Source organism: Elgaria multicarinata, chromosome 1, assembly GCF_023053635.1.
Source record: "Elgaria multicarinata webbii isolate HBS135686 ecotype San Diego chromosome 1, rElgMul1.1.pri, whole genome shotgun sequence".
NCBI classification, from domain to species: Eukaryota; Metazoa; Chordata; class Lepidosauria; order Squamata; family Anguidae; genus Elgaria; species Elgaria multicarinata.
Window position 1 is genome coordinate 58,443,053 of NC_086171.1, and position 25,940 is coordinate 58,468,992.

The following is a 25,940-nucleotide window of genomic DNA, read 5'->3' on the forward strand; positions in this document are numbered from 1 at the left end:
GACAGCTCCTTTGGAGCTCTGACTGAAACCCAGAGTGGATTTATAGCCCCACCGGAGTCGGAGCCACCAGCCTCCACTGGCTTACACTATATGGATTTTGATTATATAGATGATATAATGGAAGTTTTGAACAGCGGTGCGCGGGCTCTGATGATCTGCAGCTAAAGGCTTGCATCTCCTGCCTTCACCCCCTCCCCCTGCACCACACACCCTCTTCCCCCGCCCCTCCTTATTTGGGCCGTTGCTATGGGTTACGGGATCAAGGCCGCCAGGCTTCTCTCGCTTCCTCTACCTGACAGCCCCCGGCGGAGGCTGGACACCCATGGAGGGCGCTGGAACACACAGACTCCCAGGGAGGGGAGGAAGGAGCGAGGGAGGGAAGGAGGGAGCCGCTGCTGAGCAAGCGCGCTGCTCACGCCGGCAGTTCAGCGCGCAGCATTTGCAGCTGCAGGGAAAAAAAGTCCAACATGCGGGGTGGAAGAGGGAGCGGAGGGGGGGGGGCGGGGTTGGAAGAAAGAGTGGATCAAGGCCCTGAGGTAAGAAAACCGGCAGACTGATACTCCAGGTGGTGCAAAAGGCTGCCTAGAGGAGCACCAGAGTGGGAGGGAGGAAGAAGGCGGTTTGCTGATGACTAGGCATTCCTGGGTTTTGCTCCTAGGGTGAAGACAGATGGTTAAGAGTGGGGTGGGTGGGTGTATATGGGAAAAGTTAGCGTGCCTGGGGAGAGGGAAGGGGTTCTCGAACTCGTGGATCCAGGGGCAACTGTAAAAAGCAAGCAAAATGGCAGGAACTAGCACTGTTGACAAGTCAGCTATCCAGGAAAAACAAACAAACCCATCCACCTGGAGAAGCAGCTAACCTATGAAGAAAGATGTTGAGAATTTGGAGAAGTGGGGGAAGATGGAACATTTTTGGGCACTTAAGTTTGCCCGTGTGCACGTGTATGTCTTAGGAGTCTGGCAGGGAAAGGGTTACTTTGAAGGGTTCCCCCCCCCTTCTTTTTTAACGTTTGGAAAGTTAGAGAAACGCTGCCTTCACAAATTGATTCCCTTCTCACCCACCCTCATTTTATAGTTGTGTGTTTCTGATGTTTGCTATTTGATGTTGAACATGAGCTAGCCAATTTTTAAAAGGGATGTGTGTGGCAATGTCAGGCAAAACTGGCACTTTTGTGTCAAGTTATTTGTAACTGACTTAAAGTGATGCACAAGAGAGTGCGCAAAATGTAATATATAGATGCTGTAGCAGCCAATCGGTGAATTTTCAATTTTTTTTTAAAGAAGAGTATATAGAATTCTTTCCTCTTTTAAGGATTCTGTGTGTTGTGATCAACTAAAAAAAAGGCAAACAATCAATTTGGTCTTATTTTTTAAAAGCAGATGCATTTCTTTGTCAATATGGATTTTTTAGGCCTTTGCTAAAAAGAAATACAAATTCATATTGGATGGTATTCTTTAAAATTGACTATGAAGCAAAGTTGGATGTATCATTGCTAGAACAAGTATACATTAAGTGAAAATACTTGATTTTATTATGGAGAAAAACAATTTGCCAGTATTATTGTAACTATCAGAAACCAAAGGACTTTATGTTTTTTGTTAAGTGTGGTTGGGGAGATTTACACATAAATTTAAGTGATCTGATAAAGAAAAATGAGATGTATAATTAAAATGCGTAAAATGGGTTTTATTTCTTTCAAAAGCTGTTCCACATAGCAGGTTAATGCATATTTGTTTTCATTATGTCAAGAATGTATTTTATGTATAGTGTAAATTTTAAGATTTGCCTTTTTGCTTCCAACTACTGTAAGATATTGAACAAGAACATACACATACACACACACACACATATATAATCTTAGAGCTGGTAACTTGCATGGCATAATGCAAAGATGTAAACATGGAAATAAGTTACTTTCCCCCTCTCCCTGCTTTATATTTTGTATAAAGACAAACTATAATGTATTTTTAAAAATAGGGAAAAGGGGTGGAGTGTGTGTGAGTTGACATAGAAATGTGTGTGTGGGGGGGGGGTTAATGTAGAAGATGCCACGGAATCTTTTCAGAAAATTAACAGCACAGTACTATACATATTTGCTTAGCAGGGTCCCATTGAGCTCAATGAGGCTTACTCTTAGGGAAGTGGGAACAGGATTGCAGCTGAAATACTGGAGAAAATCTCATCATTAAAAGACTATGAATATAAAAATGAACCAAATCAGCTTCTGACATTTAAAGACAGGAAACAATAAATTACATACAGAATATTTTATTTTAAAATCTGACAAAATACAAACACTTTCTAGACATGTTAAACAGTAGAACACAAAGAACAGTCAGCATTTAGGTATCTCACTAATATTTGGTATACAAAAACATACATAAAAGACACAGAACGCAATCCTGTACACAATTACCCGGGAGTAAAGCCCATTGAACTCAATGTAGCTTACTACTAAGTAGACATATATAGAATTGCACTGGCAGTGTGAAAGGCAGCTGTCCAACATACAGGAAGAAAATAATTCCGTCTCAACACAAAATGAGAGAGATAAAGCTGACAACACTATAACAAATCCAGCAATTCATGACTGAATTAGGCTGGTCTAAGATAACGTTTGACTGGAAAAGTTGACCTGAAACCTTCCATCTGCCTTACTCTAGGGTCCTGAGCGGGCATCTAGTAAGTGGCATCACATTGGTGTTAAAGAGGTCCTTAGGCTTTGTATACTGAATGTTAGCAGCCTACTAAATTTAAAGTGCAGAAATTGCTTCAGACGAACTATAACAAACACAGATACAAATAATTTTAAAGTAAACAATTACATCTTATTCCAGTTCATTCTTTCTCAGCCAACGTTTAAGGCAGTCTTTTGTTCATTTGACAGTAACAAGCTTTAATTAAATTTTCTAAAAGTTACTGAAGCATGCATCAGGTATCTCCTTCAGTGATTAGGACTAGGTGTGTATATGTACAATTCAACAGAAAGGTGAACTACAAGACACTTTGATGTGCAAATGCTGACATGAACAACAACAAAAAGACCATTGGCTCCAAAAAAGTTACTTGCGTACTTGCTCTCCAACTCTCATCTCCCAAATTTACTCCAGTATTTAAAAAACATTTACTTGATTTGGGTAGAACTTTTCCCCTAGTAAATGCATGTTTGGATGGGGTGCTAATGAAACTAAATGAATTTACAAAGTTACCTCACTGCAGAATTTAAACATAAATTCTGCAAGATTAAACTTTTATTTGACCACCTAGATGTTTCTTTCTGGTTATCATTGGTTAAAATCTTCTTTTCCTTCTTATTCCTCATTGCTACATCTCTGTCAAAGAAAGTTCACATTAAAATCAATTTTAAAATATAACTACCCACACTTTCACAATACACTGTTTCTTGGTCACAACAAAGAGCAATACACAAACCATGGCCTGTAGCCACAGTTCACTATGGATAGGCACAATTAAGTCTATTGAGTTCAACTAGCCTTAAGTATGCCTAACCCTGTCCCAGATAGTAGTCTGTAACTGTGGCTACAACGTTGTAGCCAACAATTATTTTTAGGATGAAAGGTATTATTTCAACAAGTTCACTAGAAAACTCATTTGGTCACTTATTCCTCTGGCTGCAATCCTATGCACTTATCTGGAAGTAAGGCCCATTAAACACAATGGGATTTACTTCTGAGTAAACATGCATAGTGTTGCACTGTGTGTTAGTTACGATAAGAAGTCTAGTTTTTATAACTGAGTTAGGTAGCTAACATCAGCTGTAAAAAAAGAAAGAAAATCAAATGAAAATACATTTTGTGAATTTTGAGAAGTTAAATATTCAAATATAAAGCATCTAAATATACCCCTTTCTCTCCGTTACAGTGAGCTCCATAGAATCACATGGAAGAAATCTCATTTATTTAAGGTGTCTCGCCACAGGCAGTATTTGTATCATTCAATATTGTAAAGGCTTTAATGCATACATTGTGAATGAATGAATGAATGAATGAACAAACAAACAGTTTCAAAAACTGAGAAAAGACATGCTTTGGCAACTGGGTGGATGGCACATCTATGTCACATGCAACTTTCAACCACAATTTGAAGTTTATATCTGTCATTTCAGTGCTGGCCATGTACAAATGATAATTCAGGGTTCTTCAGGAACTGTGCTTCCTTTACATCCATGTGAATTGCTATCATCACTGCTGTGTCCAAGCCCTGAGGATGAACTGCAGAGAAGGGGGGGTGGGGAGAGAGAGAGAGAAAGAGAGAGGAAATTGGTTTTCACAACACACTCAAAGCCTGAGTAACAGAGGAGAACTTTAATTATCCCCAGTCACAAAAGAGAGACAGGAAATTTGGACTTTTAATTAGCCATTTGGAGTGCAGTTGGATATTTTTTTAGCGAGATAATTTAAACGCGAATAATTCAAGTCTGACTAAATGAAATTCACATAATCAGAATGCAGATAATTGAATTTCTACTGCATTCATTAATTCAGTGTGGAGGTGTATGTGAAGACTTCTATGATGAGCTGTCACAGCTCAATAAAATCTCAGTCAATTAATTTTTTCATTATCTTAGTATTGCATCATCAACAACAACAAAAGTGAAGTGTGTTTATCATCATGTGTGCATGTTTAGCAGAATGTAAGGAAGTCACCTCTCAGAATCTGAATCTGCATAATTTTCCTCTTTTTTCCTCTCTTCACGTTCTACAGGAAACCGCCGTTTCAAACAGGCAAACTCATGGATCGCTTCAGCAACAGAATATTTCGTGTGTCCGGATACGCATGCCTCAATCTCTTCTGGACTCAGCTGGGTTTGTACGAAGAGGTGAAGTCTACTATCTGAAAGCAGTAGTGTATTCTGGAGAATCCTTTACAAAAAAATAAATCCAAAACCTGAAATGCCTTCCAAGATCAATTACTTAATACTGTCTTGCTTTTACATTGTTATTTTTTTTAACTTGCACCCAGTGCAGTTTTGAATGCAGTATAAATACTAATGTGATTGAACATGTGTTATCTTTATTAAATTATTTGGAATTTTAGGTGAGTAAAACATGAAGCTAATAGTTATGAACATCTGTTATAAGAATAATTCCAAGGACATTTTTTTCCATTTAACCATCTGTTACTACCATGTGGATCAATTACTTTTTTGGCTGAGGTGAAGGGGGATGGGGTTGGTAAATGACCTACTATTATGGAAACTGGTTCACAATCAATAACTTTTGTATACCTGGTAAAACATTAGCACAGCAAGTAAGAGGCACTATAGAATTTGGAATGTTAAAATGCCTGTGTAAAATAGAAATTATTTAAGGTGCAAATATATTTTTACAGATATTTATTAATTTAATGTTATATGCAATTATTATATATCTAAACTTCACACAGGTTGGTAAAATAATTAGAGAAAATTGGGGAAAGGAACCTTTCATTTCAGTTATTTTGAAAAATAATAATTGCAGCATATAATTTTAAAATAAAACAGTTCAATTCAGTATATAATGGGTGATGCAATCAAATGCGCAGCTAGCATAAATTATATTCACCAAGGGCAGAATTTTATTTCTGCAGCTACAAAAATGCAGAAGAACTATCCAGTTTGCACCATGTGAACTATCCATACAATCTATTCTTTCGTGGAACATTAAAAATATATTTGCAGATGTACCCTCCCATTATCTGCAGAGTCAGGCCCTAAAAATACTACTTCATATGTATTAAAAACCAAAATAGCTTAGATCCTTAGGTGTTTTAATTTATATTTGTTGACTTTAGTTTGTTAATAGTTTCTAATGTTAACTTCCTTTTGATCACAATTCAAAAACCTAACAGGAGTTTGCCAAAGTAAAGAATTGCAGGACGCTAGCTTGAATTTGGCAAGAATACAAATTTTCTGCAAGAAAAGTCATTAATTTAATATGAATAACTAAAGCTGTCCTCCAAACCTCTCACCCCATTCCACCCCACCCTCAGGGATAACATCAAAGCATAGTCTGGTTTTCCGTCTCAGAATAACCACACTGAGCTAAACCTATTAAAATTAGACAATGTTATTAAGTTTTCTCTGTTAGGGGCCAATGCATGGTACAACATAATGTGTCATTAGCTATCTGAAGCCTATCAGGTCAATAAATAAGAGTTAACACTGGAAATATCTCAGACATTAGCCCTCCTCAACCTAGCACTTTCCAACCCTCGGCAAGACATGTCAGCTACAACTCTCATCATCCCCAGCCAACAGGCCTCTTTTGACTGGGGATGGTGGGCATTGTAGTTCAACATGCCTGGAGGAAAGGCTGACATACAGTATTTACACTGAAAAGTAATGAGGGTTGTATGCAGTGCATGAAGTGGGCGGGGTGTGTGTGTGTGAGATGATGGCCAGGCCAGGCTCCATTATGTCCGTCTGATGAGGAAAAGGATCCATGCAACCCCACTTTGAGCATGTGCTCTGAACACACATTTTGAAGGTGGAAGGTTAAGGACATTTCCCTCTATCCTGTTTCTATGGTAGGTGGTCATCAGGGCAAGAGAATGAAGTTGCCTGGGAGGTAAGCAAGGTCCTGCAGCCCTGCCCTCTTACAACCTTGTTTAACTCACATAGCTATTCTCTAAATCCAAGGTATTCTCTAAATCTAAGAGGGATGGGAATTCACTTTTTCTTTTTAAAATGAATAATCAGAGTCTAGAGATGTTAAATACTGGGCCAAAGGATACTTTCAAGGAGAATCAGGAAATATACACGAAAGCACATTAGCCTGCCCCAATCTATTATCCAGTTGCATGCACAGTGAAATAAGTAAAAGGATTTTGCAGGAACCCCGTATGGCCATGAGCTCCAGTAGATTGGGCTGATTGCCCTGAACATTTAATATGTCACACATGCCAATGTACACCTCAGATTGCAATGGGGGGGGGGGGGAGAAACAAACCCTTGGATCAAGCTTACTCTTATACTCTCAACAACCGTTTCATACTCTCAAATATCCAAACAGCAACCACCACCTCCTAAAACACACTACTATAACGTTTTTTGGTGTGTTTTTTTCTTCAGATTATAGATTATCTTTCTTAACACCAACGCACCTCAATCAATGCAATATAAACAATGGCACAATCTACCTGAAGTTAAGCATTTTAAGTGGGAGATTTACCCACTTGCTTAACTTTTTAATCAGTATCACTGGGATTTTAAGAAGTACTTAGGTTTGACAGGATCATGCCCCAAATTTGAACTCCGAAACCTTTCTTGACAACAGCAGTAACTTTGAGGACTTCAAGCCAGAATTCACACTGACTCCTGGTATATAGGAAATCACAAACAAACATTAACAAAAAGGAACTCCACTGAAAAATAAAGTCCTGGATTCAAATGTGCATATTGCATATTGCAGCAGCAATGTCACACTTTTATTTTGTTGTATTTTTTTATAAAAATGGCATCCATATTTTAAGATTCAGAATTCAGAACAAAAACTATTGACTATTGAACACAGCATGCAGACAATTTAGCTTTCAGCAGAGAGAAGATTTTTTAAAAATGTTGCCTTCAGTAGTTTGGTTATACCACCCAGCTAAAACCTAAGTAACTGTACATGAGATTACACTACAGTTACTGCTTTGTTGCTGTTTGAAATGTATTTTATTTTCTTTATAAAATAATGGGTAATCTTTAAAATTGATTTTTGATGGTTTGAGGCATTGGACCACAAAAGTAATGAGCACTAATGTCAATGATATTGGACAGAAATTCATTTTAGCTTTATTTCATGTCCAGTGCAATTTTGCTAAGCCTTGAACTGCTGAAGCACTATTATTAACTTGCTGGTAACCTAACATATGGGAACAGCAAACAAAAGTGATAAGAGTACAGGTTGATCAGCACCTCAAGGCTACCGTCCGCCCCACTCCCCGCAACTATAATTCAATTTCCAATTTTATTTTACATTGGATTGATTATTTTACAGTTATTTTCTTTTTTGCTTAACAGTGCCATCTGGAGGTACAAAACAAAACAAAACAAAGAGACCAGAAATAATAAATCAGAAAGATGTTCCTTAAACAGGTACAGTCACCTAGAAATGCAAACAAATCAAGCAAGAGCCAACCGGCGAACTGAAATATGGATACAGTTTCCCACCCCCTCCCTAGGCAACTTTAATGTCTGCCTTTTGCATGAATAGGGTCTACTACTAGAAAGGTATAATTAAAATACATGTACTGTTACCATGTCCTTTGTCTCATATTTGAGGGGATCCTAGATTTGCTTAAAGTAGTTTGGACATTATGGGGAAGTGTGATTTAACAACCAGGATAAAAGTGTTGAAGCTGGATGTGTGTGGCCATTTCTTTATCAGCCTGAGATCATGACATCCGAACTGGGCCTTCTTCAGTTATCACAAATGTTCATTAGGCGGTGGAGGACTGCCAAGAGAGCATCTTTCACAGTCTGCAGAGCACAATTTGTAACCCAATCCTATGCAGGGTTAGACACATCTAAGTCCACTGGTTTAAATGGGCTCAGGCGAGCCTATGTGCACAGAATTGGGCTGTTAAGGTACTATTTTTTTACCTCTAATCACAATACTGTATGCCTTCTATATGCCTAAAATAGTACTTTCCTTATGCTCCATCATAATCTATGTTATAATGTGCTAAAGGTTTTAGGGTGGCGATGAAGCCTCTGGCAGCAATTGGACGAGTTGCTATCAATGCTTTGGAATATTCACAAAGATTTTAACTGCTGAGGGAATGACAGACACACTCCACAATGGAAAGTTTGCAAAACAACTGACTTCGGAAGAAATCCTGAGAAGTAGAAAAGCGTAAAAGGCAAGAAGCCCCAAAGCAGCGTGGCTGGAGAAACGGGACAAAGCAGGCAAGTGCAGCTGAGAAACAAGACAATAAGAGCAGATAGAGACAGCCAGTTTCCATTAAAGCACAGAAAAGACACACTTGATGAAAGGAAGGGCCTATGAAAATGGTGCTGCAAGGAAAAAAACCTCTCAGAGGGTCTAAAGATGCGAGATTATTATTATTTATTTATTTATATAGCACCATCAATGTACATGGTGCTGTACATAGTAAAAGAATAAAACAGCAACACCCTTACATTTAATAAAAATCATAATAAAACAATAAGAGAGGGAAGAGAACGCACCAAATAGGCACAGGGGACAATAAAACTAACAGTGTAAAAGTAAGAACAAAGTCAAGTTCTAAAAGCTGAAGAAAAAAGAAAAGTTTTCAATTGAGCTTTAAAAACAGTAATTGAACTTGTGTTCTGTAAATGCTCTGGAAGAGAATTCCAGGCATAAGGGGCAGTAATAGAAAATGGACGAAGCCGAGCAAGAGAAGTAGAGATCCTTGGGTGGGTAAGAAACATGGCATTTGATGAGCTAAGTGCACAAGCGGGGCAATAATGTAAGATGAGAGAAAAAAGATAGGAAGGCGCTAGACTGTGGCAAGCCTTGAAAGTCAACAGGAGAAGCTTATATTGAATTCTGAGGTGAATTGGAAGCCAATGAAGAGATGCTGGATATATTGGCAGGGAGGAGGGGCCATAGTTCAGTGGTAGAGCACATGCTTTGTGTACAGAGAGTCCCATATTCAATCACCAGGTAAGACTAGAAAAGAAACCTGCCTGAAATTCTGGAAAGCTGCTGCCGGTCAGTGTTGACAATACTAGGCTAGATTGATCAATGGTCTGACTTCATGCATACAAAGACTACGTGAAGGGGGGGTTGCACAGGCTTGCCCTGCTACTGGTTCACCCAGCTCCTGTCCCTATCCATCTGCCCCCTTCCCGCTATCCATGCATTTAGCACATATGAGGAGGGGCTTTAAACCCACACCAATGTATGCACACAGAACCCCTCCTTGAGGGGGGAATTGTGGCCCAACTGGGATCCCCCTTACATGGAAGATCTCCATTTACCAATCCTTCTCACCACCTGAAAGGCAGGATTAGGGCACAGCACCAGGGTTGAATGGAAGAAGCAGGGAAAACTAGTTATAAGTGGTTGAGAGAACCGTCTTAAGGGAACAGTTGATGGTGAAATTAAGGAGCTAGAGAAAGAAGAAAGTGGGGGTTGAGAAACCCGGGAGGACCTAAGATCAGGAAGGAATATTAACAGAATACTAGAGAACCACAACACAGTTTGCTAAGAGAGCACGGGGCTGTCAGGTCCACTTGCCCAGGGTGCTCCTGTTACTTCTAAAGCTGCGTAGAAGTGAATCCTCAAGAAATACTTTTGTAAGCCGCCATGAGAGCCTTTTTTGGCTGAATGGCGGCATAAAAATCCTTAAATAAATAAATAAATAAATAAATAAATCCTCTTGTTTCTCCTGTCACCACAGAACTGACTGGAGAAGCCATGCCTATTTTATACAACTCTTAAAATGGTATAGGGCAGCCTTCCCCAGCCCGGTGCCCTCCAGATATTTTGGACAACAACTCCTTGCATTCCTGACAATTGGCTATGCTGGCTGGGGCTGATAGGAGTTGATGTCAGATGCATCTGGAGGGCAACAGGTTAGGAAAGGCTGGTAGAGGGAATCTTTCCGGGAAGCCCAAATATGGCAAGAGGCAGGTGATGGGGAAGGTTACAGGTCAAGTATGGTTCGATCTTACTGGCCAAATCTGCAATGGAAGGAAAAGTCTTCCTGGCCTCGGTTGCTGCAGGTAGGCTACACAAGAGATGCCTGGCAGGTGAGGACGGCAGCGCTGGCATTAGCTTTTGCTGCACCTGACCTCACTGTGTGGTGAAGCTAGAAGCACGGAGTGCCGGAGCTACTGTCAGTCACTACTAAGGCAGTTGGGGGAAGCTAGGAGCAACCCAGGAAATGCCTTGCCTCACAGCTCTATTGCACACAGACAGAGCACAAGCCGGCAAGATGACAGACTATCTTTACAGAACCACCTGTGCCTGAAGCACAAACACGGCCACATACCGTGCTGGTCCTTGCTGAACACTCTTCCTTCCAACAAAGCGGAGAAAGTTGCTCATACTTTCACCTTCCTCTTTCCCCACCCCTGTGACTTTGCAGTGATTAGTGGGCCAATATATAACGATTTCAGAGGCTGGAAAGAGAAAAGTACTATTTGCGGGGAAGATACAGACCTCCCTTTCCCACTGCTGCCTCTCCCATTACCGTCATTATACAAGATGTAGAAATCCTGCAAGAAGAGGGAAAAGGCAGGCCCACACAAGTGGGGAAACCCTATCAGTTCAAATGCATTTAGAATTGACAGAACATCAAACACGTTCTTATCCCAAACAGGTCATCTTGAAATTCACGCCTCTTTCCATAGCCCTCAATCAGAGCCAAATTCAGATCTTGAGCTTCAACAGAGAAGCATTTTATTGCACATGTTTTATTGCACACTCGTTACTGGGCCCACACAGATTTTCGCAGGTCCCTGTCATGACGTCGTCTGCCTCCCGCTCCTTCTAGCTTTCTTCAGCAATGAGAAACCATCCCAGTAAGTCCGACTTATTTTTTGAGATGGAACTTGCTGCTATCCCCTGCTGTGTGCAGGAGAAGCAGCGTGATCAAAACAGCCCACTGAATGGGTTACATGTACGTTGTTTACTTCCTCTATTGAAACAAGAAACAATGAGGGACAAAAATGTGGGCAGAGAAGTGATGGTAAGGGAACACGATTTTCCCGTGTGATGATGCATAGTATTTATACTGTGCATTTTTGCTTTTGCATTGACATGTTCTATATTTAGTGGAGAAAATAAATGTCTTGTGTATGTATATTGGGTCGTTGTTTTGGTTGGATTTGGTTTTGAAAAGACCCATATAGTGTTTTGGATTTGTTTAAAATCACAGCCAAACACACAGAGGCAGTGAAGGAAAAACAGAAAAGATAAAAATAAACTAATTGCGAAGAAATGCACCCCAAGAGTACAATGGGATACTTAAGAAGCATTAAAAGGTAGATAATCCACATTAAGCAAGTTTAGAGCATGTATCTCAAATTATGAATTAAAAATAAATCCTCAGGGCTTAAGTTATGCTAGAATTCACCACTTTTATTGAACTGAGATATGATCTATACAAGTACATTATTTCAAAAAGTGTGTGTGTGCGGTTCAGGCCTGCTTAGTTCCCACTTGTCCGACATAGAACCCTGCCCTAGTACAGAAGGGAAGGGAAGTCTGTACACGCTCAGAGGCATTTTATTGTTTCATATATGTGTAAGTTGAGCTCCTGCCTCATATTAAGCCTAGAGTACTTGCATGTAAGAAGCTTTTCGAGATTCTAACCTCTGCTGGAATGCTAGAACAGAAAAGCAAGTTTTAATTAATCATAAGAACAATTTGTACATAAGGCAGTTTTCAAGATGTTTACTTTCAGGCCATTCACAGAGTCTCAGGATGTGAGATTTAGAACGTGTTTCTTCTCTCCGAGCTAAAGCCAGTATTTTTAATAAAAGCAAAACATGTGGTTTGTCTTGTTTGGACAGAGGCCAAAACCTGGTTCTTTTCAACATGATTTTATTAGGTATATTACACACTGTTCTGTTGCAGGAGAACATATGGTTGAGCAGCGCAACTTAATCCTAACTAAAGATTTCCTGTATCTTCGGTAACCCAATATAGTGACAGATGCATGCTTGCATGTGTGCAGAAGGTTAACACTCTGATTTTGTTTTCAACAAATTTACGCAGCCTATTTACATCGTATCATAATGGAGTGGAGGGTGGGGGAGGATTCAAACCTAGAGGAACAAGCAAACACAGCCTGTGTTCTGGTGCCCTCTATTGAATGCACACACATTGCGCTTTCAACAGGAATTCTTGAGAAATGCAGGCCACTATAACAAGGATCAGTTTCCTCCTTTTTCTAATGAATGAATAAGGGCTGGAGCCAGCTTTCTCAGGCTTACAGCAAACCCAATGAAATGAATGGGTCTACTCTAAACATGACTAACTGTATTAATGGAATGATGCAATGGCCTTCCTAAACATAAGAAAGGAATGGAAAAAGTAGCAGAAACTAAGACCCAGGTCACACATGACGACGACAACAGGGTAGGATTTCCCTGTGCCTGTGCGTTGAGTCCATGCGTCCTTGTGTGCAAGAGGGGGTTATCTGTTGAACCTTGCCTACTGATTTCACGTCTTGCCCTGATGTAAGCAAGCTAACCGGTTTATTCAGTTCCCAGGGAGGTCTGTAAGCACAGGCCTGCTCTAGGATTTTATTTCCTTGGTCAAGGAGAGAGAGGGAGTGGGGAGCCCGGAGGATGGGCTGTAATTCAGAAAAGAATGCGCAATTAATTAATTCTGCCTTAAACAATACACAGAGAAGGCAAAACAATGCATCTCCTCCATCCACTCCACCTTTTGCTGTTAATCGCCTTGAGAGATATTTTGGGCAGGTTTGGGTTTTAAAACAAAACTTGTGCAGACCCAAATTCTACTCTAAATAGCATCGTCTAGTCACTATTTTTCTTTTCCATAATGAATTCCATAATGAATAAATACGAATTCCTCACATGTATTCTAAAAATAGGCCTGTTTGGATGTTAACAGCAGCAAATCATAGGTTATTTAATTGACCCACGATTTGCCATGGTGTGTGCTGGGTATGTGCCACTGTCTCTTTAAAAGGTTGCTTCATGACGTCTGGACATGGACGCTATGGGTTAAACAACCAACAGTTAACCAACAATTAGTAGTTAAGTTGCATATTCAAAATGGCAGCAGCATGCACACTGCGCCAAATCATGGGTTAATTAACTGACCTAACCAGCTACTACTTATACCAATATGGGATGCCTCTTTCCTTCCCTCTCTACAGCCTTAACTCAGGAAGTGCAATTTCTCTTTCTCTTGATTTGTTCCAATGAATAGACATGGCCCGAAGAAACCAGAATTCACATCATAGACAGCTATAAGAAAGCAGAACAAGAAAGGTAAATGCACAATCATGGCCAGACACTACCAATCAAAATGGTGGGCTGGAAGTGTAAAATGTTGATGTGCTCAACTGCTGGTTATGTTTGCTTTGGCGTACAGTCTGGCCAGGTACCTCCTGGTCCTATTCAAGTGGGAAGGGGGGGGGCAGCAGAACCTCACAAAACTTAGTAACCAGAATGCTGCTGCTGTTATTATTATTACTGCAGGCTAGGGGGGATCCTAAGAATCCAGAAGAATCAGACAGACAGTAAGCCTTCTGGCACTGAAACAACAACAGCTATGTATAAACCTTCAGTCCATTAATGTCAGTGTTGCACTGGCTCTGCACAGAGTCAAAAGACTGTGCTTAAAATAATTAAATGGGAGGATGGTCTAACCCCGCCCCTAATCCAGCCCCTAGATTCAATGCCAACACGAAAAGTATAAAGAAAACAGTGCATTCAATGTAATGGGCATGTTTCCACTGTTTCCTGTGATTCCGAGCATAATAATCTGAGATTCCACGAATTAAGAAAATTACAGGTTTCTGAAAAACTGTCTTGGATTGAGTCAGGCCACGGGCCCAATGGGTATTGTCTGCAGTGACTGGCAGAGGCTCTCCAGAATTTCAGGCAAGGGTCTTCCCCAGCCCTACCTAAAATGTTGGGGAAGGAACTGGGATCTTTTGCATGCAAAGCTAGTGAGCCATCACCCTCCGACCATAAACCAAATAAAGAGCAACAGCAGCTGTGAGAAGGTTTGCTCTTTGCAGCATTCCACAAGACAGCCGATGCTAATGAAAAGACAACAACAGCATAGGTAGAGTTGCTGGTAGTCCCCGCTCCCCATTCAAGTGCCACAAGAGCACGTAGGGCTGCTACTGAATAGGCGGAGACACAGTTTGTATGAACCTGTCCACGGGGGCGGGGTGGTTATATCTAGCTGCTGCTATCATGGCAGCTATGAGGACCATGCCCATGGGGAGGCAGCAGTTCAAACAAATGGCACTCCCAGCCATTAACGCAGCCATGGCCACACATGCTCCTGCAGTGTTCCCATGCTGGTCGTCATCTAGTGTGACCCAAGCCCAAGTCATAACTGACAGGTATACCCATTGGGGAAAATAACCAAATCTGTACAGTTGTATCACATACACCGATATCACCAATATGACTGATTAGTCAATTAATTCCATTTAATTCTTGCCTTTCCTTCAAGGAAACCAAGGTGATATACATGATCTTCCTCCTCTCCATTTTATACTCAGAACAACCCTGCAAGGTGGGGGAGTTGAGAGCCAGTTACTGGCCTCAAATCACCCAGTGAGCTTAAATGCAGAACGGAGACTAAAACCCAGTGCTAGTCCAACACTCTAACCACTACACCACACTGGCTCTGTTTAGTCTTGTATATACTCTAGTGGTCAGCAACTGGGAGCCCCCAAGGTGACCTGGCCCTTAGTTAACCACAGAGTCAAAAAAACAAAAGAGGATTGTGGATGGAGCAATGCATTGTGAGAGGACAGTTTCGGTGGCATTAAGGCCGTAGCCAATTACCTTCTCAAAATGGCTCTCTGAAAACCATTAGCTGCTCACTAGGGACACATAATTATTATCAGCACTATGCAAGCAATGGCGGGGCAACAGGGCTTCTTAATGCTAGTCTTATAATGCCCATGCAGTTTCCTATTGACTGTAGATCTCTACATCTTTTGGCTAAAATCAGTATGTATATAGAGCACTTTGTCCCTCCCCAGAGTGCTGTACCACGGAAAGGCAGGGGATTCATATTTATGTATTATGTTCAGTAACATAATGCAAGGTTTTCCTCCTTCATCTCCCTGTTCATGAGCATGAGAGCACACAGATATGACTTCTCGGAGGTATGCATTGTAACGGGTGCACTGCTGGGGATTTCCCCATCTTTCCAGTCTGCAACTTCCAAAGGTGGCAGGGGAAATCCTATCTCAGTCCAACGATCAGTGTGGTGATGTTTATGTGACCATGGGATAGAAGAGCAAAGTTCTCTAAACACTGTAACAGGAGCTATAATCCTAGCAGTTCCCCCCGATGTTATAAATCCTGCTTATGTATACAAGTCCTCGGTGCCAGTAAAAACTGGCAGCTACAGGCAATGTAAGTACATCAGGGCTCTCCTCGCTGGACCTTTTAACGTAATCTGGCTGCCATGAAGACAATGATGAGAAGCTTTAAAGGATGGGGTTAGATGTCATTTTTGTTTCTCTGTTGTTGTTTTTAAACATAAAATGAGTTTTATTATAGGATGTTCTAGCATGGCATTGTGAAAACCATTAAAAACCATTTGGAGCATTTCAAGAGCAACAATGGGTGCAATCATATACTATTGTTCCAAGATGGTACCAATAATAGTATTTAATACCATTTACACACTACTACTACAGTACTATTCTCCTAGCCAAATAAGGTGTTAACATATATAGTATTTGTTAGAAGTGCTGAATTGACATTTAGGAATATATTAGATTCTACAATCTAACTAACCAATCTAACAATAGATTGGACTCTTGACATGGCCAGTAAAGTTAACACGAGATGGTGAAAGGATTTAAAAAAGAAGTGCTAAGTGATTTCCACCCAAGGTGGCTTACATGGTCTTCCTCACTCTCTATTGTATCCTCACAACAATCCTATGAGGGAGGTTAGGCTGAGTGACCTTGTTCAGATGACACACTAAGCCAGTGATTAAGCATGTTGAGCTAAACATTATGGCTTAGCGTGTCATGTGAACCATGACTTAGAGTGTCATGTGAATCATTCCTAACCATGGTGGCTATATAACCACGGTTTAAGCACACTCACTAAACATTTGCTGCAAAAGGGTTAGAGGTGTAACCACGGTTTAGCATGTTGTCTGAACAGGCCCAAACTCACCCAGTGAGCTTCATGGCCGAGAACCTGGATCTCCCAAGTCCCCGTCCAACACTACACCACCCTGGCTATAACCTCAAAAGTCCTAATACTAGAACAGTACACCGTCTTATACTATCATACCCGCCCCCATCCTACCCCTATTTAAGCATTGCCTTAATACTCGTCATACTGCAACAAAGGGGTAGTTTGTCTCTTGACTTTTTAAAGTATGTCTAGTTTACATTAGAGAGCTACAAATTAGTTTTATGACAATATCACAATTCTACAAAAATAAATACAGTATTTAACACACAATGTTGCTTCAAAAGGTGGGGGGAATTACAAATCCCAGAGAAAACAAAAAGTATCCAGCAATAGAAATACCGAATCTCTTAAGCATTTGGGCTGAGTATGGAAGCCCCTTCCATGCAAGCAGAAGAGGCTGTGCAAGCACCCAATTGTGGCCACAAGGTGGCTGTCGTGTACAAGAGATGAGAGACCGCTGAAGAACAGGAAATTAGTGATCTCATTAAAACAACTTAAAACCCCTACCAAATGAGGGGGGAAGCAATATACTTACTGTTGGAGAAATTGTTGCAAGCCTTGACGACGTTGGTCCACATGTTGGGGATTATTGGAGTTAAAAAAGGGAGTTTTTGATGGAAGTTCTGGCAATTGCCTTTAAAAAAACAACACACAGGAACAATTAGTACTAAAAAAATGTTTTTTGAAAAGACGCTGACCTCTAATGGAGAAAGACGGAAGGAAACAACTTGATCTGAGGTTACTAAGGGCAGCTTACTTATACCTGACGAAACTAATAGCCATGTACCTTAGGTGGAGATTCTAGTTGCAGCCATATTCATTTTTGCAGCAAAAACTACAGAGAATATTGGGGCAACTTAAAGACAAACAGATATATTATGGCATAAGCCTACATGGACTAAAGATCCATGTAGGCAACCTGGTAGGCAACCTGGTGCCTTCCTGATATTTTGGACTATAACTCCCATGAGCTCCAACCAGCATGGCCAACACTCAGAGATTATGGGAGCTGTAGTCCAGAACATCTGGAGGGCATTAGGTTATCCACCCTGGTCAGATGCATGAAGTATTAGATGACAGTAACAGAAGCTGCTAATCAATTGAACTGAATGAGTGTACCTGCAAGGAACTAGCAGACCAGAGGAAAGACTAGCCAACGGAAAGCTATGCAAAGTGGTACAGATCCTAAGATCGATAAATTTAGAGATATTTGCTTTGTCCCATATGGGCAGAAGCAGACATGTGTAAACACCCTTTTCTGAACTGGGAAATATGCAAAGCTTGTTGCACGTGGCTCCTGAGGATGGATTTCTGCACCTCACACTTGCCTCTCGTTGTACACTTAACCACACTGGGTGGGCATTGCATGTGACTTCCTGAATAAAGGGATGGTCAGTGCTAGGTTCACTCCCCAACCCTCACACAGGCAACCAGGGCTTTTTCTTCTCTCCTCCCACACCTCCCAAAGTCCTTCTTCCTTTGTGTCATGTATAAACTTGAAAGCCATTTTGGCAGAGACCTTCTATTTTAACGGTTTGGAATTAACTCACATTAACACAGCGTTGCTCTGAAGTCTCTGACGAAGCCATACAAATTCGCGAAAGCGCCGTCGGACACAAGATGTTTTCCTTGTAAAACACATGCTATTTGTCTGTAAAGAAACAGGACTTGCTTGATCTGCAAAATAATGTACCTTGAAGAAACACCACTTTCCGATTATCAATGACCTGACAGTCCAGGATCTAAAAGATCTGAACACTCAGATTTCCGAGCCACCTAACAAGCTGCTCCAAAATGAGGTTCCTCATTTGATAAAGGTAAAGGCATTTTTTATTTAGGCAGCCCTTTAGCATTTAGGCTGATTTGAAGATGAAGAGGTTTTAAATTAGTTGGCTTTGCTGTTTATTTCTTGGCTTTTTAATTGTGTTTTAAATCTATTAGTTATTCTGTTAAATTTCACTTAATATTTTGTTTTAATCTGGATTTTATCGTTAGCCATTTTTGGCAGCAAGGAGAGATATAAACTAAATAAATAAATAAATAAAATCCCTTCAAGGCCAGCCTCTGACACAGCATGAGGAGCTGCAGCCAGAATAGGTAAAGCTGGAGGCCTCGGCATGTTCTTTCAAGGGTCTATTAAGCCCCCTTGATCCCAAACTAAATTTCATTCCTAGAGTAGAATTCTCAATCCCTTTACAGAACTACCCAAAATTTAATTCTACTTGGCATGAGAGTTCAGCAAATGGTACGGATGTGAATCAGATCACAATTAGAACTTCATAGATGATCATCAGATTAAAATAATTAGCATCCAAAGCATAACATGGGGTTTTCTTCCCAGTTCTTTCCATGTGTGCAATGCTTGTGACATTTTAAAGACTGTTTTAAAGATGTTTTAATCATGCATGGTATGTTTTTAATCAATTTTTAATGTGTATTTTATATCAAGTTTTTGTACTGTTTGTTTTATACTTTGAATGGTTTTAGGTTTTGTGAACCGCCCAGGGAGCTTCAGCTGTTGGGCAGTATAAAAATGCAATAAATAATAATAATAATTGTGACAGATCCATTCCTTGCTCCAAACCAGAATATCTGAATGCCCTAGCTTAATCACAATTTAGTCCAACCAAGATTTACACCACATTGGGGGAGACAGAAAGAAGCGAGCCTGGTTGTGGAGATGTGCGGGGATTGAACCTGAAAATTATATTCTACATTTTCTGGGGCTGTTCTACCCCCCGATTCTTATTCCGAAGGGGCCCAAGACCCACAGTCTGCTTAAACAGCCATCCCCACAGTATGCTGCCTTCCGAATATGTTGGAGCGTAACTCCCATTCTTACCAACCAACATGGCCAAGCATCGCTTGCCTCAATTCTCTGAGCGCAAAAGATAATGCATACATGACAAATACCCTGTAAAAGGCTTAGCTTGTCATATTTACGAAGTCATCAGAGCCCCGGACAGAACCGCTGTAAAATGAAAAGCGTTTTCACAATGTAATACGCATACTTACATGAATGAAGATTTCATAATCTATATATGAATGCCAATAGTCTTCTTTTTGTAGCCTGGGGTCTCGCACCAAGACCGTTACGAATTCCTGGAGGTGCATAATAAAGCTATTAATATGGGAATAAAAATCTCCCTGGACAGAGAGTCTCAAATGAGGTTGCCTCTTCACAAGGTACTTATGCAACTGGTGGCCAAAGCTGCATGCCTTAAAAAGAGCTGTGAAGTGGAAAAAAAAATCCCAAACTGATCACCAACCAACCAAAATGACTCAGCTATCTACAGCACATGTCCGGGAAACTTCTTGTCAACTAGCCAAAGGAAAATTTCTAAATTAGATAATGCTGTAGGTTACCAATCAGGAAATACAAGCAAAGAAACTAGCGTTTCAGCTATTTTCAATCAGCCTCATACAGGCAACGGCCTCTGTGTAACAGGTCACTTTATTTATTTATTTTAAAAAAAGGTTTTTAAAAATGGCATTCAAGGAGCCAACAGCCTTTGCTGATACTGTAAAGTAGCCCTGTCAGTTATTGCTAAAATAGGATTTGTTTAAACATACAAGACCAAAGTCTTCTGATGAGCTTCTAAGGGATGAATCACACATGGCCCAGCCATGGGGCGATGCCTATGTTGGGGTGCAAGTCCAAGTCATTCCCATCCTGTGTAAATAATCTTGAATGTGAATCAGGGCCTCCATGACAATGGATTGTCATGCCTTGCATAGGCACTTATGAATTTGTGTCCTGATACACACTGACCTGGATTACACACACTAACCCAAGGATGGCTAACCCAAGGATATACTGTATTTCGTAATTGTGTTTTAAACTCTTGGGTGTTTTACTGTGGTTTTAATTTTTGTGAACCGCCCAGAGAGCTTCGGCTATTGGGCGGTATAAATAAATAAATAAATAAATAAACATTGGGAGGTCTGGAGGCCATTTTGCTCCCCAGATACAGAGCTCTAAATGAGTCAAATTTAGCTTACTTGTAAGCTAAACTTGACCCTTTCAGTGCTCTAGCAGATTTTCTTGGAGGGTTGACCTAAATTTGTTGGGGTAGCAGGGGCTACATATTGCCCAGCCCTGCACTAACCCATGGTTTATTTAGCTCATGATTTGTTGCCTTAGCCAGACTGTCTGGCAGATAATCAAACAAAGCTTGGCTTGTTTTCTCAATCTCTGAGTTGTTTGTTTCCCCTCCTCCTTTGCCTGCTCCCTCCCTATATCCCAAATGCCTTTGCAGTCCTTTAGTACTGGCACATACAGCCTCTTTAGCCTGGCTAAAAACCAAACACAGTTCAGACATAACAGCAACCCATGGTTTAAACAAACCAGAGTTCACAACCCAAGAACAAACAATGGGTTCTGTGTTGTTCATGGCTATCAAAACATGGTTTGTTAACAAAGCATGGTTTGTTAGCACAGCCATTTCCACATTTCACGACAACCCAGAATTCAACAACCCATACCATGGGTTAGCATTACATGTGAACCAGGACATGAACTTGTAAAGTGGAGAGGGCCCAGGAGTCCAAGCCTCATTCCTGAATTTCATCTCACAATCTGTAATATCTACAGGTCTAGCCCTAATTGCTTAGTGTACACCTGTAAAGGCAGCCCAGTTCAGACGTAACACTAAGCCTCAGGCTTGTGCACCCCTTCCCCTCTCCTCTTTTCATGCACCAGGAAGAAGTGATTGGAAACATCCACTTTTGCTTTGAAACAAACGATAGTTCCCTGGACCATCCAAACTCAGGGATTCAGAAACCTTGATTTCAAATCCTAGCTTGTTTTGAAACCATAACAAAAACAAGCAAGCTCAACAACATCCCACAGTTTCTTGAGGTTTGGAGAACTAGTTTAAAGCTGGAAATGGATGCTTCCAATCTTCCCCTCTGCTGTACACAATGCAAGAAGAGCGGAGGCGGGAAATGCACAAACCTAGGTTTGCAGCAACTCATTTACATAGTGGTAAACAATGGTTTCTTGACCTGAACCAAGTCACTGTCTAATCCACAAATGTACTCACAATAGCTCCAAACATAGTTCATTCACACAAGTGATGCAGCATATTTATAACCTTCTCAGCTATGACTGCAATCCTATGTTCACTTTCCTTGGTGTAAGCCCCATTGGGAAGATCTGGATCTGCTAGTAGATCTCTGGATGATTTGCAGTGGATTGTTATGGATTTTGACTCTCAGTTGTTTAGCAGCAGCAAAATTATCCCTCTCCCACACCTAGTTATACTGCTGAAATAAAGAAACGTAACAAGGAGTGGATTTGTGCGTGGAATAACTTGGAGCTCTGTTCAGCACGGTACCAAACTCATAGATTCAGAATTTTTTTGGGAGGGGGTGTATGTCTTTTGAAGCAGATTGGTGGATCTGCAATGGTTCCAGCAAAATGTTCTGCCCACCTCTGATGTACCTGTAAAATGTTACATGTTTTGTATACTAGAAATAGGAATATTACTTTGAGACATATTACTTAGGCCGTTTCTACACCTGCCTTTTCCCCCTAGGATCATCCTGGGATCATCCCTGTGTGTGGAAATGACACACAGGGGATCCCGGGAGCAGGCAGGGATGATCCCTCCATTTTCCTGGGATAATCCTTAGGTGTAGAAAGGGCCTTAGAGGAAATTTATCTTGTATACCAGACCTGCTCAACCCCTACAGCAGCCTTCCCCAACCTGGTGCCCTCCAGATATTTTAGACTATATCTCCCAGCATTCCTGACCATTGTCCATCTAGCTGAGGCTGATGGGAGTTGAAATCTAACAAAATCTGGAGGGCACCAGGTTGGGGAAGGCTGCCCTACAGTTCAGCATCACCACTGTTCAATCAATTAATCACTGAAGTGGTGTCCTTCTGGGATCTGTCTTTCAAAATTAACCAATAGATCTCACTAGACGGGGATTATATAAAAGAGTTATCTTAAATGTTTGAACCCCCCCACCCCCTTTTTAAAATTTACTCTATCTTCTTGGACTCCCAACATAGCACAAATAGTCTGCCCTATGGCTGAGCAGTCAGAGCCCCTTGCACAGAATTTTGTGCAGACCACTTCTGGCTGAACACAAGGATATCTCCATGGATTTGGAGAATCATCCTACACTGGCATTAGAAGAGGAAGAGAACAATATTTTTGCCCCCTCCCCTCCCCTTAACGCCATGCACAGGGAAGCGTCATTAGAACAAAGCCTCACTTCTTTCTGGATGTTGTCAAAAAACATATTGGGATGAGGAAGTGCTGCAGTAAGGGTGGGCTCATTGCTACAAATCCAATGTGAATATCTGAAAGTCCTCTGCGGGGGTGGGGGGGCATCCAAGTCAACAAAGGTCTTGGCTACTGCAGGAGGGGGAAGAAGCCGTCAAGATATTTCCAGACTATCTTGCCCTGGAAACTGATGTTTCCCCTCTAGGTTCCTGGCATGCCACAATGTGAGAACTACTGAGTAATAAAGAGGCGCCTTTGGTACATGAAAACACTGTCCCAGTTCTCAAATCAGGCTTGGGGTAGATTCTTTGGGTTTGGGCATATTATGTATAGTCAACAGGCTAACTTTGCTTTTTGTGATTCTCTGACCTTGTCATTCTCTGACTTCATTAATGTAATCATTCACCCACAACTAGTCTCAATACAGAAAACAAAAGACCATGAGGATGTGAAAAAGACAAAAGCCTTTGCCTAGAGGCAGACACCTTCTGTTAATTATTGCAGCCCCACTGCTGTCATTTGCATGATATGGTTTCATGTTATCAAAAGAGGAAGCCCAGCTAAAGTGAAGAAACTCAAGGTTAATAGAATACATTAACATGTCTGAAGCTAGAGTGGACTATCTAACCTCTCAAGAGCATTTCTCTATATCCTTTTGCCTTCACCTTTTGACAAAAAAGTTAATTTGATTTTAACTCCTAACGGCCACAAAGAAAGCTTCCCCCAAACTCAACTTGCACTGTAAATTCCATTACGACCAAGAAATGGAGAAGCAACTTGTCCCTCTGTGGGCAGAGTGCCTAACTCATGGTTTTTTTCCACCCAAAGCAAGGACACAGCACTCTTTCCAACAAGTCTCCATTATTTGGCTTGTCAGTACACCAACAATAAAGGGATGGACTGAAGAACTGGAAAGCTGGCTGCACTTCTCCTACTGCAGCCAGCCTTTGCCTTCTGGGATAAGCCTTGACTTTGGGGCATTCACCCTCCTAGGGAATTGGAGTATGAACACCCAGACACCCAATGGTGCCATCAGGGAAGAACTCTGGGGCAGAAGTCCAGGGTCCCACTCAGCAGAACAAATAGGAGCCACCACCACCCATGAATGCAGCAGGGCTGGCTTGCCCCATTTTTGAACTGAAGGAATAAACAATAGCCTGGTTCACACATAACAACAACCCAGAGCATGGGCTCAGTATGGGTTGTGATGGAATTGTGGGTTGTCGTTACATGGGAATTCTGTACTATGGTTTAACTGTGGGTTGTAAACCACAAAGGTAGCATTCACAACCCAACAACGAAACATGGGTTCTATTCTTGGGTTGTTCTTGAAACTCATGTTTCAACAACCCACGATTCAATGACAACTCCTACTCAGCCAATGCATGAAAACTAGGCCATTGGCTGTGCTCACATATAATGCCAAGCCATGATTTGTTGCTTTAGACATGAATTGTCTTGCAGATGAGCAAACAAACCATGGCTTGTTTTCTGTATTTCTGGTTTGTTTCTCTCCCACCCATTTTGTCAGCCTCCAAAGCAGTTTTATTTTCAGGCTACTCTAGCTGTGTGTCTTTGTTTCAGGGCAAACAGCAGTGCAAACAAACCAGGAATAAGCCACAGTTCTGGGTTCAGAGATCACAACAAGCCTTGATTTATATAAACTAGAGTTGGTAAACCAACAAGGCATTAACTGGTTTGCACGTAACACCCCAGAGTATGTGTTGTTGAATCATGTGCACCCAGAACTATGGGTTCTTTTAATTATGGGTTGTCATTATGTGCAAACACAAAATCATGGGTTGTTTCATCAGGCTACTGAGGTGGCAGACAATAGTGGTAAAAAAGGGGGTGTTCTACATGCAAAGGCATTTGGGATAAAGGGAGGAAGTGGGCAAAGGAGGAAGGGATCAAACAACCCAGGAATTGGGGGGGGGGGCACCTTGCTCTTTGCATGATCATCTGGCAGAAAAATCATGGATAAACTCTAGGTAGAGCAACAACCGATACTCTGGATTGTTGTTACATCTGAACCAAGTTCATGGCTTCTATTTGTGGTTTGTAGCTGGTTAACAAACTGTGGCTTGTTTTCAGAGATGGCTTCGGACACAACAACAAGCCAAATTTCAACAAATCACAGCATGAAGTAGCATTATATGCAAACCAGCCCACTACCATCAAAAGAGGGGAGGGGGCATAAACCACAACAGGTTTGTAAGGCACTTAGCTCACATATCAGTAGACAATATCACAGACAATATGAAGTCCTTACTGTTAGAAGATGGAGGAAATCGTGCAGATGAACGTGTTATAGAAAAAGTACCCAGGGAGTTTCTTTTTCCTAGAATTTCCCCATTTCTGAAGAGGCCTTGAACAGGCTTTCTGGGAGGGGGAAATTCTGAAAAGGCTTTAGTGATTTCCCCTCAGCACCTGGATTAATTTTATTTTTAGTAGATTAGGCAGCTCTTTGTTTCAGTATTTACTCTCTCGACCTCCCCACCCCTACTCTTGTTTCATTTTCTCCCTTGTTCTTCTGAGATTGCTGCCACACACCTATAATCATTGCTTAAATATGCCCCACAGCAGTCATTATAGTCTGCTTCCCTTATGAATATAAATTTGCAGCACAATTCTACTCATGTTTACTCAGAAGTAAGCTCTACTGCATTCAATCGGACTCAGTCCCTAATAATCGTGCTTAGAACTGCAGCTTAAATTGGTAAGAGTGCCCTTGTAGGCCTATTCCTTTGTATCCTCTCCCCCATTTTCATAGTTCTAGTACTCCTTTTGAGAAAGGACCGGTGATTAAAGAGGTAGGATTCCCCCCCTCCCCCA

General features: G+C 41.2%; 1 protein-coding gene across 2 annotated transcripts in view; it reads right to left on the bottom strand.

Annotated features, from left to right (window-relative positions):
* Window positions 1–2,252: 2,252 nt before the first annotated feature.
* The window catches only part of SNX10 (sorting nexin 10), a 43,683-nt gene continuing 19,995 nt past the window's right edge, over window positions 2,253–25,940 (bottom strand). For both annotated transcript variants that reach the window (XM_063128918.1, XM_063128926.1), the window contains exons 4-8: window positions 19,883–19,969; window positions 18,418–18,518; window positions 17,403–17,501; window positions 4,668–4,883; window positions 2,253–4,232 (exon numbers count right to left, since the gene is read on the bottom strand). In XM_063128918.1, the coding sequence (XP_062984988.1) occupies window positions 4,151–4,232; window positions 4,668–4,883; window positions 17,403–17,501; window positions 18,418–18,518; window positions 19,883–19,969 (585 nt within the window). In that variant the 3' untranslated portion in view covers window positions 2,253–4,150. The remainder of the gene's footprint in view (window positions 4,233–4,667; window positions 4,884–17,402; window positions 17,502–18,417; window positions 18,519–19,882; window positions 19,970–25,940) is intronic.